This window comes from Rhopalosiphum maidis, chromosome 1, assembly GCF_003676215.2.
Source record: "Rhopalosiphum maidis isolate BTI-1 chromosome 1, ASM367621v3, whole genome shotgun sequence".
Taxonomy (NCBI): domain Eukaryota; kingdom Metazoa; phylum Arthropoda; class Insecta; order Hemiptera; family Aphididae; genus Rhopalosiphum; species Rhopalosiphum maidis.
In genome coordinates, this window is record NC_040877.1 from 24054443 (window position 1) to 24070109 (window position 15667).

General features: G+C 29.4%; 1 protein-coding gene across 1 annotated transcript; it reads left to right on the top strand.

Moving 5' to 3' along the window:
* The first annotated feature begins 7267 nt into the window (after positions 1 to 7267).
* On the top strand, positions 7268 to 15518 carry LOC113549750 (ran-binding protein 9). The gene is made up of 11 exons (XM_026951209.1): positions 7268 to 8063; positions 11881 to 12045; positions 12134 to 12324; positions 12829 to 13013; positions 13074 to 13186; positions 13248 to 13506; positions 13575 to 13912; positions 13979 to 14139; positions 14221 to 14332; positions 14903 to 15074; positions 15149 to 15518. Exons 1-10 carry the CDS (start codon positions 7799 to 7801, stop codon positions 15031 to 15033), a joined length of 1920 nt encoding a protein of 639 aa, XP_026807010.1. The 5' UTR covers positions 7268 to 7798; the 3' UTR covers positions 15034 to 15074; positions 15149 to 15518.
* The last annotated feature ends 149 nt before the right edge of the window (positions 15519 to 15667 follow it).

Below are 15667 nucleotides of genomic sequence, written 5' to 3' on the forward strand. Positions count from 1 at the left end.
ATTATTTTTATGATATGTGTAGCGTGTTAGCTAACACGCTTGAATTTTATAGTTATTTAACTAAAAATATGAATTTAACAACGAATTTTGACCTAACCTAATGCATTAAGCATTTAATGTATAACTTATAGCATTTCTTATAATCGTATTGTATTGATTTGATAAGTAAACTCTAGAACTAAAATCTTAGTTTCTGCACTGACCAACATTTTACAAACACCAGAAGTGTCAAACATTTAAAACTTAAATTTCGCTTTTAGATTAATAAAAAAAAATCTATTCTAACGTAAACATTTATAAAAAAAATCATTTAATTGATTTATTAATTGAACATTGAACTCTGAATAAAAAGCCAAACATAATAATTGATTAAATTCAAACGATAATGAAACAATCGAGGTTGATAATAACGTTATTAGCTACTACTTTAAAACAATGTATACAATTTTATTAAAAGTGTTAGCTAGTAGCTACATTATCAATTTATCATTTTTAACTGCAAAGCTAGAAAGAATATTCTCAACGATCCAACGGATAAGAACATTTTTGTGAAATACTATATAAGGAAATCAATTAAACTATCTAGTCTTATATATTAGGCCATTTAAAATGTAGTGTTTATAGAACTATCAAAGTGGATCCAAAAAATATTCTAAATACATTTTTTCTGCAAAATAATAGATCTATTTTACTTATTTAACACTAAAATAGTCAACTTATAATTGTATCTGTACAAATTAAAAATTATTTTGTAAATTTAATATTAAAAGATTTTAGTTTTTAATTTGTAGTTTTCAATTGAATATATTATATATTAAATCACAGTTTCAGCAGGTGATTTATGTCATTTATGTAGAAATAAATATTCGTAATTATATGTAAACTAATTAAGTACTTATCTAGATGCTTAGCCCATTGGTCATGGCAGATATTTACGTATAATAAAATTATGTTATGTAAATATGTATTACATAAAATTATAAAATATAACATTTATATAATTGTATAAATTTTAATACAAAATAAAATTGTGTAGTGTGTTCTCGATTATCAGATACATGATAGAAAAGTTTTGTGAGGGGTGATTTACAAAATTTGAATTTATGTTTACAATTTTGCACACGATATTTTAACACTGTCAAAAACTTGAAAATTACAAAACAAATTTCAATAATTTCATAGAAATAAACCTTGACTTCGCTGAGCACCCCTTAAAGCAGTGATTCCTAACCTCTTCTATTCTACGCCTTCTTTATAAATTTTCAAAAATCTAGCGCCCCCTCCTATAAATTGAAAAAAATCGATAACCTTTTTTGTGTACTTTAAAAATAAACTATACAATATTCGGAATGACTACTTTTTTATTGATAATAATAATTATAAAATATAAATATTAGTAAATAATAAAATGTATCGATCAATTAAGGTGAAATATTATAGTAATAAATTAGTATAAAATATTAATAATAGTAAATAAAAAAATACATAATTAAATTAATAATTAATGTTAATGCTGACAACACTTTTCTTTGAACAGTTTCGTAATAACTGCTTGCGCTTCCCAGTTTGAGAACCAGTGCCTTAAAAGAAAACATTTATTTGGGGATTTAAACTTAGGTTGCAAATTTTTTATGGTTACAAATTATTACAAATTGATTACTAATTTTCCAGTTTGGTTTAAAGTTGAAATTTTGAATTCGGAGTACCAGGCTGATGGTAATCAAACACCCGAAAAAGAAGACATCAATTTGAGGTTCAAACCTTCAAAAAAATGGTACTAATTAGTAATTTATTTAATTACATACAATACATGGATTAAAAACAATACCTAAAAAAATGTTATAATTTCCTATCTTCTGCTTATAGTAGATTCCTAATAAACATATTTTCTTGCCACTTTTTACAGTACTATTTTAGAATAGTAAATTTAAAAGTTTCAAAAGCTCTCAGCACCTCTACCATATAAATTAAAAATTAAGCTACAATTATTTTTCTCATGTTACCAATGTAAATGCTGAATACAATTTTAATTTTTAAGTCTTTTTTATGAAATGTAGTCTTAGAAACGGTTTTATAAATGCAATAATTTCTTTCTAACTATTATTTCAATAATTCACCAATATCCTGTATCAAGGTGAGTAAAGAAGAATGATTGCCAGACAACTGATTTCTAAATTTTGCTCAGCTTTTGAAATAAAATATTTTTAACTTTTTTAAGTTATATCGTTACATGTACTCATATAGTAGTACCTACTATGTTTGAGTGTTATATCACATAGTATAGGGGATACGCATCAACGTTATCAAATAAATCCAAACACTGAGTGAGTAAGTATTAAATATTATCTTTTTATATTTTTAAATGCAATACCACAAATATGAGTAATATGATTATTGATTATACTAATCAATAGACAATAATCATATATTTTGTAAAGATATTGATTAAATTAAAATGCATTTTATTTAAACGTTTGTCGTAATGTATAGATATAATGTAAAAATTATCAATTATTAAACAATGACGTCTTAACGGTTAACTCTAATCAGTGAATTCTTTGTTAATGCCTATCATTAATACCAAAGCGGGTACAATAGATAGTACTGATCGTAGATACTATTTTATAATATACTATTATTAATAACTGCATGTTATGAACTGTTAGTTTAACTGGGTTTTTTTATACTTCTATTATTACTATGATTTGTTTACTATACTTCTAAGTTTAAAAAAAAAAAACTTTAAACATTATTCAGTAAAATCATATTACTATATTATTTATATTCCAAGTATAATTGTATTTGTATAACATTAATAACAAAATTCTAAATAGTTAGTTAGATAAACGTTTAGTACTTATCTAAGTCTTAAGCTAGTACATATTATTTTAATAGAAAAAAAAACATTTAAAACTTGTGTTTTAGCACAATTAGCAAATAAGATAATTTTTTAGAACCTTCAATAAAAAATTAATAAGGATTTAATAAAGATACTATCCGGTAATAGAACTCAACAAAGGTATTTTAATATATATTATTTATACATAGAATCAGTTAACATAATATTATCTTAGAAATTATAAATATTTTTTTACATTATTTAAAGTCATTACATAATTACATTTTGTAAAAAAAAATCCATTTTTTTAGTAAAATACGTACCTGCAAGTACGTTACATATCATTGTATGCAAAATTTATTAAATACAAGTATTATCAACCGTGATCCGTAAAAACAAAAATAATTGTTTTATTCGGTTTTAATTAACTGTTGACGGTTTTGCAATTCCAAAAGAATGAGTGAACCAAACATTTGATTCCACATAAAATAGTATACCTGAGGTCCTGAGGTACCCACCGGTGTGTTGTTATTCGTCATGTGCGAACCAACAATACTTGCGATGAGTGGTCCTCGATAGTCCCACTAATGAGTGATGACTGGTGAGTGATGTGGCTCGATAAGTTTCAAATTTCTATACTTCTAGCACTGAGAAATCTCAAACGATGCGTTGATATTTATTTCTATCAACGTTTATGCCGTTAAATGTTAATTAATATAAAAAATAAATATTATATTATTATTATGTATTTGTAATTTGAACATTATACAAATATAAAAATGCTAGATGGTACATACAATATGTTATTCGTCTGAAATCAGCACTTGAAAATTGGAATCAACTTCAATCGATCCTGTGCCGTCGCTAAAGCTGGCCATCCTACTATTGTGTGATTTTGTTAAGCTATAGAGCACTATAGACCACGAACGACACTATCGTATTTCTCGCTCGCTTGTGGTTCCGGACGTTCCAATTTCCGCGTATTTTACGCCACGTATTATATTTTTTCGATTTAGTACGGTCGCCTATTAAACAACTGTGCATCGTTTGGTATCGATTTCACAATTTTAGGAACCATCAAGTCGCTCAGCTGTCACATTTTGCTAGTGCATGAATACTGGTCTAAAATCAATGATTATCTCTAAATAATAGTAATAATTACGTATATTAAAATATATTAATATAATAAATTTGGTCGAAAATTCATTAACTACTCATTGTGTATAATATGGTATAGATACCACAGAAAAATAACAGATACTTGTTAAAACGATTATCGATGTGCATCGAACAACGATATTGCGTTAAATGGTAATACATTCATGTTATGATAATCGTAATTTATACCAACATTTTGCATAAATATATAACACAATAAGCAAATATATAAACGTTTACCTTTGATCTAGTATTCTAGTTTAATATAGGAAGTATAGCAAGCGGATAGGTGCATGTGAATTCCATCGATGTTCAGGTACCTATTCAATTTTAATAATTTACATTATTTAATAATGAAATAAACATGTAATTATTAATAATAGGAAACATTTTTAAACGATACCTAAAAATAATTTTAATATTTAGTGGGACGGTATGTTTGTTTTTGTTACATAATATTATCAAATCATGGCGTACATTTTTAAAGCGCGATTCTCATTTCCTCATTTTGAGAATTAAGTTATGAATTGTGATAAGTGTTTCATGAATAACAATTTGACAGGTTCTATCAAGTTTTTATTTTTTTTAATTTTTTGCGCGACTCACTTGATAATAACTGATGACGCCCCTGGGAGCCCCGACGCACAGGTTGAAAACTACTGCAGTAGCAGTATAGATGATAAATAAATATAATATAAATATATTTTATAAATATATATATATATATAAATATATATATATATACCTATCGATCTTTTATATTGATTTTCATAACACGTTTAAAAAATATTATTATTAAAAAAAATTTTCATTGAATTTCTTGAAGAGATTTATTTGTTAAAAAAAATTATTAATTTCGTAAATCGTATATCATTCAAAAATTATCAGCTAACATTTATTGACTATCTTATTCAATACAATCCAACATAGTCCATAGTAAATAATCGTAGGACTTGAAATTTTCATAAGATTTTCCAAATACTAAATAAAAATGTTCTAAATATTTTGGTTCTTTCTGAATTATCCACGAATAGGTATTTAAAAATGTTTGATTATTTTTCGATACATTCATGATAGCATTTTGTATGAGAGTAAAAAAACTTGAAAATTTAAAACAAGGTTCCCTATAAATTGTGTTTACAAGTACTAAAATATTTTAAAAATAAATAAGCACTAAATTCTAGTTTTTAAGAAATTACGGATATTTATTATCATAAATAAATTAGAAATAAATGACACCGTTTCCGCTCTAAGTCATTTTCCGTATAAACATTCAACTCAAATTTAACACATACGATATACAATACTTATTCATATAATATTTATATTCAATGAGGTCTATATTATATTATCTATGAGTCTGCCACTGCAGTAGGACTCTAGTAATTTCTCAAAAAATTACTTTAGAGTAGGTATATGGTATATTCTATTGTTTCTATTACTTTTATTTCTATTTTAATTTCAATTAAATTATATCATTTACCAAATATTAAATGAATATTGTTGAATAATGTTTTGTCGTCACTTATCAACATTAAAATAATAAGTAGGTCTTGTCTCTAATTGTACGATGCCTTTTATTATGAATTGAGACATTATTTAATTAGGTATTATTGTATGATTATTTATGAAGGACTGGGAATAGTATATACTATATACAGACTAGAGTTAAAATATTAATGCAATTATGAATTAGGTATTATAGATATTCGAAGTCTGGCTATTGCAAGGTAAATTATATGTAGGTACTAGGTATACATAACTAATATTTTGTAGAACGAGCGATTCCGGGTGGTGGTTTTGGACGTTCAATAATAGATTCCGCCTTGAAAATATGGAAGGGTTAATAATAGCAGCAGTACGCGTGGCATAATTCTGTCTAAAGGGGAGGGCATTTGGCGGGTTCAATGTTTTTCAACGACGAATCCACCAAAGCACTAGCCACGCGAATAATCGTGGACGCGAAACGCGATGTTGCATAATTCCAGAATTGAACGCCTACGAAAAAAAACATAGTTCATCTTAGTTTAGTTTGGTATAAAAATAACAGAAATAGAAAATAGAAAATGAAATCGACATTTCGGTTGAATAGACATACTTGTCTTAATATATTGAACACAACCATTGATTACAGTACATACCGGGACACCTGACCTGCCTGGCTACCTATCATTATATAAATATATAATATAATAATCAATGGTAGTAATGGTACAACAACGAAGATGTTTTCGTTCGACCCGTTGGTGACGACGGCACCAATACAAATTGTACTTAGATACTACTTAGGCGAATCATCCGTGTTGGTTTTAGGGGGGGAAGACAATTATACTGTGAATCCGGTTATGGCTACAGTGTGATCGCATACCTAAAATAAACTTTAATAACGCGGCACAAATGCACAATTGGTTATCAACATTTTTTATTCTAAGTATGCAAGAAAATGTAGATATCTTAATGTATTAATGTTATTATTTAATACCTACTGCGACTAACACACAGGTACCTACGGCTATCCACTCAATTACATTATTATCGTGGATCATTTACCCGTTAATGTGTTGTGCAAAAAAGACTTGAACTTAATATATTGGTGCCCCCGTCCACCACATTCGGTAGGATTTAAACTAACTATAAAACACAATCCAAACCGAATCCTCCGTAGTCCATCTGCGTATTCAATGGGTGGTTCATTTACTTCGGGAGTTGAGCCACAATTTTGTTAGGTACATTTAAAGTACAATGATACAATATTTCTACTTAGAATAACGAAATTATGAAATTAGCATTATATGAAAATAATAAATGTGTAATGTGAAGAGATTCAATCATTTCCTCTCCCCTTTAGAGGTCGTGATTCAGATACGCCACTATGTCTGTCGGTACATTTATATGTATGAAATTATGATATATGCAGTGAATAATAAATATCAATAATAATAATAATAATAATAATAATATAAGCTCTCGTAGTCTCGTCGCCATTGTATATTGAGGTCAAAAACCGAACGACAGTGTGTGTTTGTGTGTGTAAATATTCGCGTACATCTGGTGGAAGCCCTTCCACGAATGTAGGTCGAACGAGTGGTAGGCACTGGTCGGCAGCGTAGGCGGGCGGGCGGCGTGGCGCACGCGCCGATCACCGGGTAAAATCAGCTGTGCGCCGGTGGTGCCGCCATCTACCGGGAATATCCGACACCACGCCTCCCGTCCCGTTGTAGAACGACGATGACGACCGACGGCAGCGAGCTACCGTCAGCAGTCAGCACTGCAGCCGTAGTCGTATTGTAGTTGCACCGTTGTCTCTCAGCCGTAGTCGTAGTGTTGTATACCCATAATAACATAGCATAGTTGTGCGTGTGTGTATGTGTCGGGCGAGCGACTGGTGCGTGCGCGCGTGACAGCCTACTCTCTGTGCGTGTGCGTGCGCGAGTGTGCGTGTGTTACGATCCGTCGCGATGATAAGTGCCGCTGGTGGCAATAGCAGCAGTTGTAGTAGTTTTAGTCGTAGTAGCGATAGCGTACGCAATAATAATTCTCACTGCTGTGCCGTTCCACGGTTCGCAGGTTTCTCGGTTTGACGCCAGGCAGGCGGTTCGGGGACTCGCACGTAGCGTTTTGACGTCGTCTTTATTTGTTTTTCGTTTTTTGCATTATTTTTGATTCGAGTTTCCTCACCCCACGTCACCCTTCCCCCCACCCGACTGTTGTTATTTTTCGTCTTATCCTCGGCACCCGTCCGTGTGTCGTGCTCGGATCGTCAAAACTAAATTCTACGCGGTGGCGGCGTCCGTGGTACAAATGGCGGCCAGCCCGAACAACAGCAGCAACAACACGACAGTGGTGAACTCGGACTGCGGCGGCGGCTCGACCGTCGGCGGTAGCGGTTCCGTGGCTGTCAACGGCAGCGCAAACAGCCCGTTCGGCCAGCAAGGCGAGGACCGGCTGAAGGGCCTGTACCCGATGGTGGACGAGGACGACACGCCGTTGCCACGGAGCTGGAACTCCAAAGACAAGTTCACCAATCTCGGGCTGTCGCAGAACAACATACGTGTACACTACAAAGGTATATTATTATGACGTCCATGCCACGATGGTCCGATCATTTTTTTTTTTTTTTTTTTTCAATAGTGTTTTGGTGTCACTCGCACCTCAAAACGAAACGGTTTTTCAGTGTAATAACAATATTCCCAGTCGCAGTCGACGTCGTATTTTATATTTTTATTATTATTACTATATATGTGGGTAACAAAGAATCAGCTGTTCATTGTTTTGTTTTGCGCGCACTGGCCCACTGTTGCCCCGGTGGTGCTGCAGTGTCGGGGGGAAGGGAGGGATACGGTAATGGTATCGGTATGGTATGGTATGTTATGTTATATGGTGTGTGTGTATGTCGTCTGGTACGACGGGTAGTGTCACTATTCCAGACTCCAGTCCCTGCTCTCTATACACTCACTATCGATGGACGATCGCACTAAAAATGTACCCCGTTTTGGGCCTATACTCAGCAGTCAATAACGGCTAGCTCGGCGCTCCCGCATTTGTGACTTGTGCCCGAGATGCTGGTTTGCTCGTTCCTCGATTTCCGCGTTTCGAATGACTGGTTCTGTTCGGAAGACGCGTTTCTTCGTGCCCTCACGCTAGCTTTTGTTTTTCGATTTTACTCGCAACATCAGTTACCGTGCCAAGGTCGCGTGGAGGCTCTTGATCTCGTTCGTCAACACAACCCCCTCCATGACCCGACATGTGTACTGTCCAGTAGGCCCGTATGGTTTTTGACGTGCGGAATACGGATGTTTCCTGTGCTGAATAGGATGCCTTCCCCCCACCCGCCCTTGGCAGGGCGATGCACACGGCCATTTCGCAACATCGCGGCTGTTGCGCAAATAATAAGACGAGTGCGTTTGGCGCATAATAATAACGTCCTACCCATTTTTAGATCGTAATTAATTATTATGGCTACAATTTATTATTGGCTGGTAGTTGTTATTGGGATACATCATAGAATAAATTATAAATAATCACGCATTTACCTATAATATGTAATTTATGTTACATTGCTGAAATAATATGTATTATCAAATGTTATATTCTTAATAATTGTCGAGATATTAAAATAATAGCTTTGTTAAAATCTCATTGAAGTAATAATAATAAAAATAATATGTATCAAAATGTTCAATACTTTCCAAAAAGTTAAAAAATATGCAATTTATTCTCCTATTGCTTAAACCTAAATTTGTCCATGGTGCATTGTGCGATCAACCAATCTTAGTGATTAACAGTATTATGGTTATTGGTTTTTAGTATATGATGTATCTTGGTATTGACTATTGTTCATTATACTAAAATTATAATATGTACTTCTTCCAATTAATCGACTAATCAAGCTAATATAAACACAAATAAAGTGAATTGGGTAAATTGTATTAATGTTTCTAATAACAGAAATCTAGACTTGACGACTGATAAAGTTAACCATTGTTCTTATTATAATTTTTGTAGTTACCAATCGTATTATATTTATGAAAACATTAATTTATTTATTTAACCTACCTAGGCGGGTTTACCTAACGTTGCTTCAACATCTGCAAGAGGTTTTTTAAATATAACAATTTTAGACAGTTTAGTTTTAAAAATGTTTCATTTTTATATCATGAATCAAAACCTAATTACCAGATGTATTTAAGTATGATGTAAAATCAGTAAATAAGATACTGACTCCAAAAAGTGGTTGTTGAAAATATATTGAAATAATTTCTACTTATTAATTAAATAAAAATGTCATTGTTTATTTACACTAAAGCAACAACATGTATTATCTTAATTTTTAATACAATATCTTGTATCTATTGGCCTAATTACTATTATCAGAACTCGGCCATAACCTATTTATAAAAATATCAATGGAAATCCATAAAGTTATAGTTCTATAGTATTTTGATGTGAAGATAGATGTTATTGTTATATTTACATACATATTTATTTTAGATACATTTTTAATATTTAGATTATGATGTCTAATGATATGTTTGAATTTATGTTAGTGGTTTTCAACTGGGTGTGTCGCCCAAATATTTTTTTATATTTTTATTTATACTGTAAATTTTGGTATGATGGTAAAAACTTTAATAAAATTACTGATGTTTCTCGTAAATTTTGATTAATTTTTTTCATATAATTTGTCAGTGAAAATTAAATGAATGAACAATTTTTATTTACCGCGCATTATAAACCACAACAGGAGTAAATATTAACCTAATTTCATATTTGTATGAATCAGCATTTTTAACATTTTAAATAAAAAAACTAAAAAAAAAAAGGTCTAAGCTTAAAGATATTTATGGTAAATTACGCATAAGTTTGTCAATTATTTACCCATAAATTGAAGACCATTTTCAGTTTGCCAATCACAAGTATTCCACGGATTTACTTTTATAAAAATATTTACTAATACTTAAACTTACTGTTTAACTATGTAAATTTATAATTTTTTTTTTTTTTGTGTGGCTATTTTTATGAATATAAATTAAGGTGTTATCATTTAAAAAAAGGTTAAGGACCACTGATTTACATAGTTTGATATTTATTAATTTTTACAAAGGAAATTTGTGTAATATTTTTAAATCAAGAAAAATTATAGCTAAAGGTACACATAGTTTTATGATTAATTTCAATTTCTATTTCACAAAATATATTATACATATTAATAAATTCCAGAATAAATTAGTAACCTTAGTCCTTTTAGAAATTAATATTATAATAATAGGTAACCAAGATAATAACTATTCCGGTATTAAGTGCAATATTTTATTTTATTTATTCTTTATTATACGATAGATAACAGAATTAATTGCATTAAGTGACAAAAATATCTTGAACATATTTATTTGAGCGCTTAATTACTTTATGCGACTACATGTTTATACAGATTTAATTCATGTAACTACCTCCAACATAAGAAATAAAAATTGTATTGACTTCCTTAATCTTTTTCATGCTTGTTAGACAAAAATAGATATTTATATATTATAATTAATATTTGAAATATTTTATTATTTAATATTTAAAATTATAAATTTAAATGTTATTTACCTAAATAATATAAATTTTTATTTGTGAAAGAAACTTAACACTTTAATTATTAATATCACTTGGTAGTTTGAACAAGCATACAATATAGATAGAAAATTGTTTAAATTATAACACTATACTATTTAATTAAATAAATTATAATTTGATCAAAACAAGTATAAATTGGCATCTTAAAGATAATGGATATTTCTAACTTTTATATAAGTAACTATTATATTAAGTTAGTGTTATTTACTAGACTGTAAAGTTCTATTAATTTCTTGAATATACAAGTTTAGGTTCTATAGTCCAAAATAAGTATCTGACTGTTAACAGTCACAAGCCAAGATTGATTTCTCATTGTGATCATTTTAGTGAACCCCCAACCCCTCCTGTATACGTGCCTGCAAATTGTATAATAGTTATTAATTAACTATATTTTTAATATGTGTTTAAATTATTGGCAATTATCCAAGGTCTATCTTTTATTACTAAATTAAATTATGTGACATAAAATAATTCAAAATACCTATTTATTAATTTATATAATAAATAAATATATTTATTAGTAGTATTTTAATCAAATCTAATTACTGATAACAATCTATACTACCGTTACTACTTTTATGTACCTTAAATTACTTACTAAATAATCTAGTTCACTATTAATAAAATGAAATACTTGTAAATAATTGTATCAAATTAATCCGAGTAAACATTATACCAAAATACTGAGTAAACTAATGTACCTAATAAGATATTCATTTAATTGTGTGCAAATAATAATATTTCCTTTTTTTTTTATTTAGGTCATGGTAAAACACATAAGGATGCAGCTAGTGTTAGAGCCACACACCCTATTCCTGCTTCTTGTGGCTTATATTATTTTGAAGTAAAAATAGTATCAAAAGGACGTGATGGTTACATGGGTGTTGGACTTTCAGCACAAGGAGTCAATATGAATCGTTTACCAGGTAAAAATTAGACCCAAAATAACATATTGAAAATGATTTTTTTATAAAATATATAATTGATGCTTACTAATTATAAACATGATTCCAGGCTGGGATAAACATTCATATGGTTATCATGGTGATGATGGCCATTCATTTTGCTCAAGTGGCACAGGTCAACCATACGGACCTACATTTACTACTGGCGATATTATCGGATGTGGCGTAGATCTTGTGCACAACCACTGTTTTTATACTAAAAATGGAACTCATTTAGGAACAGCATTTACTGACCTTCCTGTAAGTGATCACTTTAAAATATTATTCTTATTATTAAAATTTAAACATTAAATGATTTAAGTGGTTATCAGCACACTATTTATATAATTTTCTCTGATCTAAACGCAAATTTTCTTCTGCTGGATCAATCTTGTGTTGTTTTCTCTAATGAATTCACATTTCATCAAACTTTACTTAGAACATTATCTATATTTGTTTCTTAGCTTTTTTATTATATTTAAATTGATCTGAAAATATTACATAAAGTACCTACTTAAAAATAAAAATAAAATAATTTACAAATATTAACATTGTTTTTAATTTAAAAGTTAAATAAGAAGTTAGATAATAAAAAAGTAAGATCATTTCACTCTAACACTAACTAACAACACATGATTGGTTCTTCTGAACACACATTTTATGTTTTGAGTATAAGTCAAAAAAGTAGAAAACAAATAATGTATTAGCATCCTCTTAAGTTATTTTATTTATTTATTTGTGCTAATGTATTAAATTTTTTTCCAGCCAAATTTATTTCCCACGGTAGGATTACAAACACCTGGTGAGGTGGTTGATGCCAATTTTGGACAGTTGCCATTTGTGTTCAAAATTGAAGAAATGATGAAAGAGCTCAGAAGCCAAACACAAATGACTATTCAAAATTATCCATTTTCTTATCCATATTCACAGTGCCAGACAAATTTCCATAAGTAAAATAAAATATTTGTAATTTTATTTCTACCTAGTAGTAATAATATTATTTGTTTCAGAATGGTTTCTACTTATTTAGTTCACCAAGGTTTCTGTGCAACTGCAGAAGCATTTATTTCTCAAACTGATCAATCATTTGAAGAAGAGATTGCTTCCATAAAAAATCGCCAAAGTAATTTTAAATTATCTAAAAAAAAATAAGACTTATAATTAATGTGTAACAATTTATGTAGAAATATTAAAATTAGTTTCAACTGGTCGAATGGGAGAAGCTATTGAAATGACCAATAAGCTTTATCCTGGATTACTTGAATCAAATCGCAACCTCCTATTTAAGCTCAAATGTCGTCAGTTTGTTGAAATGGTTAATGGTACAGATTCTGAGGTAACATCTCGCTCTTATGATAGTATTGAAATTCATACAACAACTCGTCCTTCGCCAAAACGTACATTACAGTCAAATCGAAGTCCAACATCGATACAAACCAATGGGTATAAATAAGTTTTAAACAACTTAATAAATTAAATTTACTATGTTAATTTTATTTATTCATTTTTAGAAATATAAAATGTCAAAAATTATCAAATACTACTGAAGTGACTGAAATAAATTCAGTGAATTTGATATTAAATGGTTCTTCTGATTTAACTACAATTAAAACAATTAAAAATGGTACACCAAAAATTAATGACTACCAAATAGAAAAAATGGATTGCAACGAAGACAACCAAATGACTGAATATAATATTATGTCAGCGGACAGCGTAAATGGACATCATCAAAATCACCTTATAGATGAAGATTATAGTTCAAATGGTTATCACAATGGACATAATTGTGATGAACTTAGTAATGGAACATCAAGAGTTAATAATAATGGAAATGAAGAATCAATGGGTAGGTTAACAAGTTTGATTGTATAGAAACATAACTGTGTTAACTAATAGTTTTGTTAAAATACAGATATTGATCAACCAGAATATCATCAAACTACCAAAAAAGTATGTGGTGGCAGTAAACCTGGTGTTGAAAAAATGTTAGAATTTGGTCGAGAATTGTTCTTACTTAGTTTGCAATTGCGACAAGAATTGGGAAGAAATGAAACCAATAAAAAAATGTTACAAGTATGTATAAAATATTATAATAATATATAAATGTTTATAAATATTTTATCTTTAATCTAATATATGTTGTTTTTTAATTAGGATGCGTTTAGTTTATTAGCATATTCTAATCCTTGGGATAGTCCTGTTGGTTGGCAACTGGAAGCTTCCCAAAGAGATAGTGTATGTGCAGCACTGAATTCTGCTATTCTAGGTAATTAGAATTTTATACATTAATATTTAATACTGTACTTGAGATATTTTCGTGTTCAAAACTGAAGTATACATTATCTAATAGTAAAATATCATTGATAGGACATACCTGCATCTGTTGTCTCCATCTTATTAATGCATAGCATTCAAATATTTAAATTTAGCAGTTCTAGTTTTATGTTGTTAGATTAAATATTAAAGTAAATTTACCTACTATCAAACTAAAAGGTAAGAATATTATCTAGATTTCCTCGTCTGATTTTTATAATATTTTAATTTTTAATCCTGTTATGAGCATTAGTAAATTTGAATATTTTATATACTCATAACTTCCATAAATTAAAATATTTTAAAAATGAGAAAACAGATAATATTATTACCTTTAAATTTGATGATAGGTCAATTCATTCTGATATTTAAGCTAACAACACAAAACTAGAAATGCTGAAACTAAATATTGATATGCGTTAGTAACAGAGACAACACATACAGATATTATGTCCCCATACCTATTATTTAGATTTATTTACCTTTTCAAATTCTTTGTTTAAATTTTAAATTATAACTTTAGAATCGAGTAATTTACCACGACGCCCACCTCTGGAAATGACTGTTGGTCATGCCTATGAACTAGTCAAGCTGATGGCAGCGTCTAGCATGGGAGCATGTGCTTTCACCAATATTGACGAACTGCTCAAATGACCTTCGTGCAATGTGCGCGTCTCACTGCCACCATTCTGCAGGTAAATAGCTGCAATATCTAGCATTAAACAAATTATGTAACAATGTTTATGAAATTATTATTTATTCTTTACAGAGTTCAAAATGGTTGGCCGCCAATTTTGAACACAGTAACAATGGCAAAAGTACTTTAAGCGGCCACATCACCCACAAAAATATTTTGTACAAAATAAAAAAAATATTAATTGACAATTACATTTTTCTGTATAAGCGTGTAAGTAGTATTTTTTTCAGATAGAATTTTAAAATATTTACCGTTAACACAATGTAAATTAGCATTCAATTTAACAAATGAAATTTCAAACTTATCTGAAAGTTATTTTCACTCGTACATTTTTTCTTGTTATTTAATTGTATTATTTAAAAAATTAAAAACTACAAATATTGTATACTTTAAAAGTTTAAAAATTTTGTTAATCTTTTTTATTTTTGCGGACAAATATTTATAAAAATAACAAATTATGAAGGTCTGATTAACTTGTCGGTTTAATAATTTATTGTCGGATCCAATTTATAATTTGTTATACGTAAATGTTATTTGCGTATTTTATGATCTCTTCACATAATTTATGCAACATATATTAATGATATTTTA

Coding starts and splice junctions, on each gene's coding strand:
- LOC113549750 (XM_026951209.1), top strand. CDS start 7,799: ATGGCGGCCAGCCCGAACAACAGCAGCAACAACACGACAGTGGTGAAC. Junction 13,014..13,073: donor TGCCAGACAAATTTCCATAA/GTAAAATAAAAT, acceptor TATTTGTTTCAG/AATGGTTTCTACTTATTTAG. Junction 13,507..13,574: donor ACATCGATACAAACCAATGG/GTATAAATAAGT, acceptor ATTCATTTTTAG/AAATATAAAATGTCAAAAAT.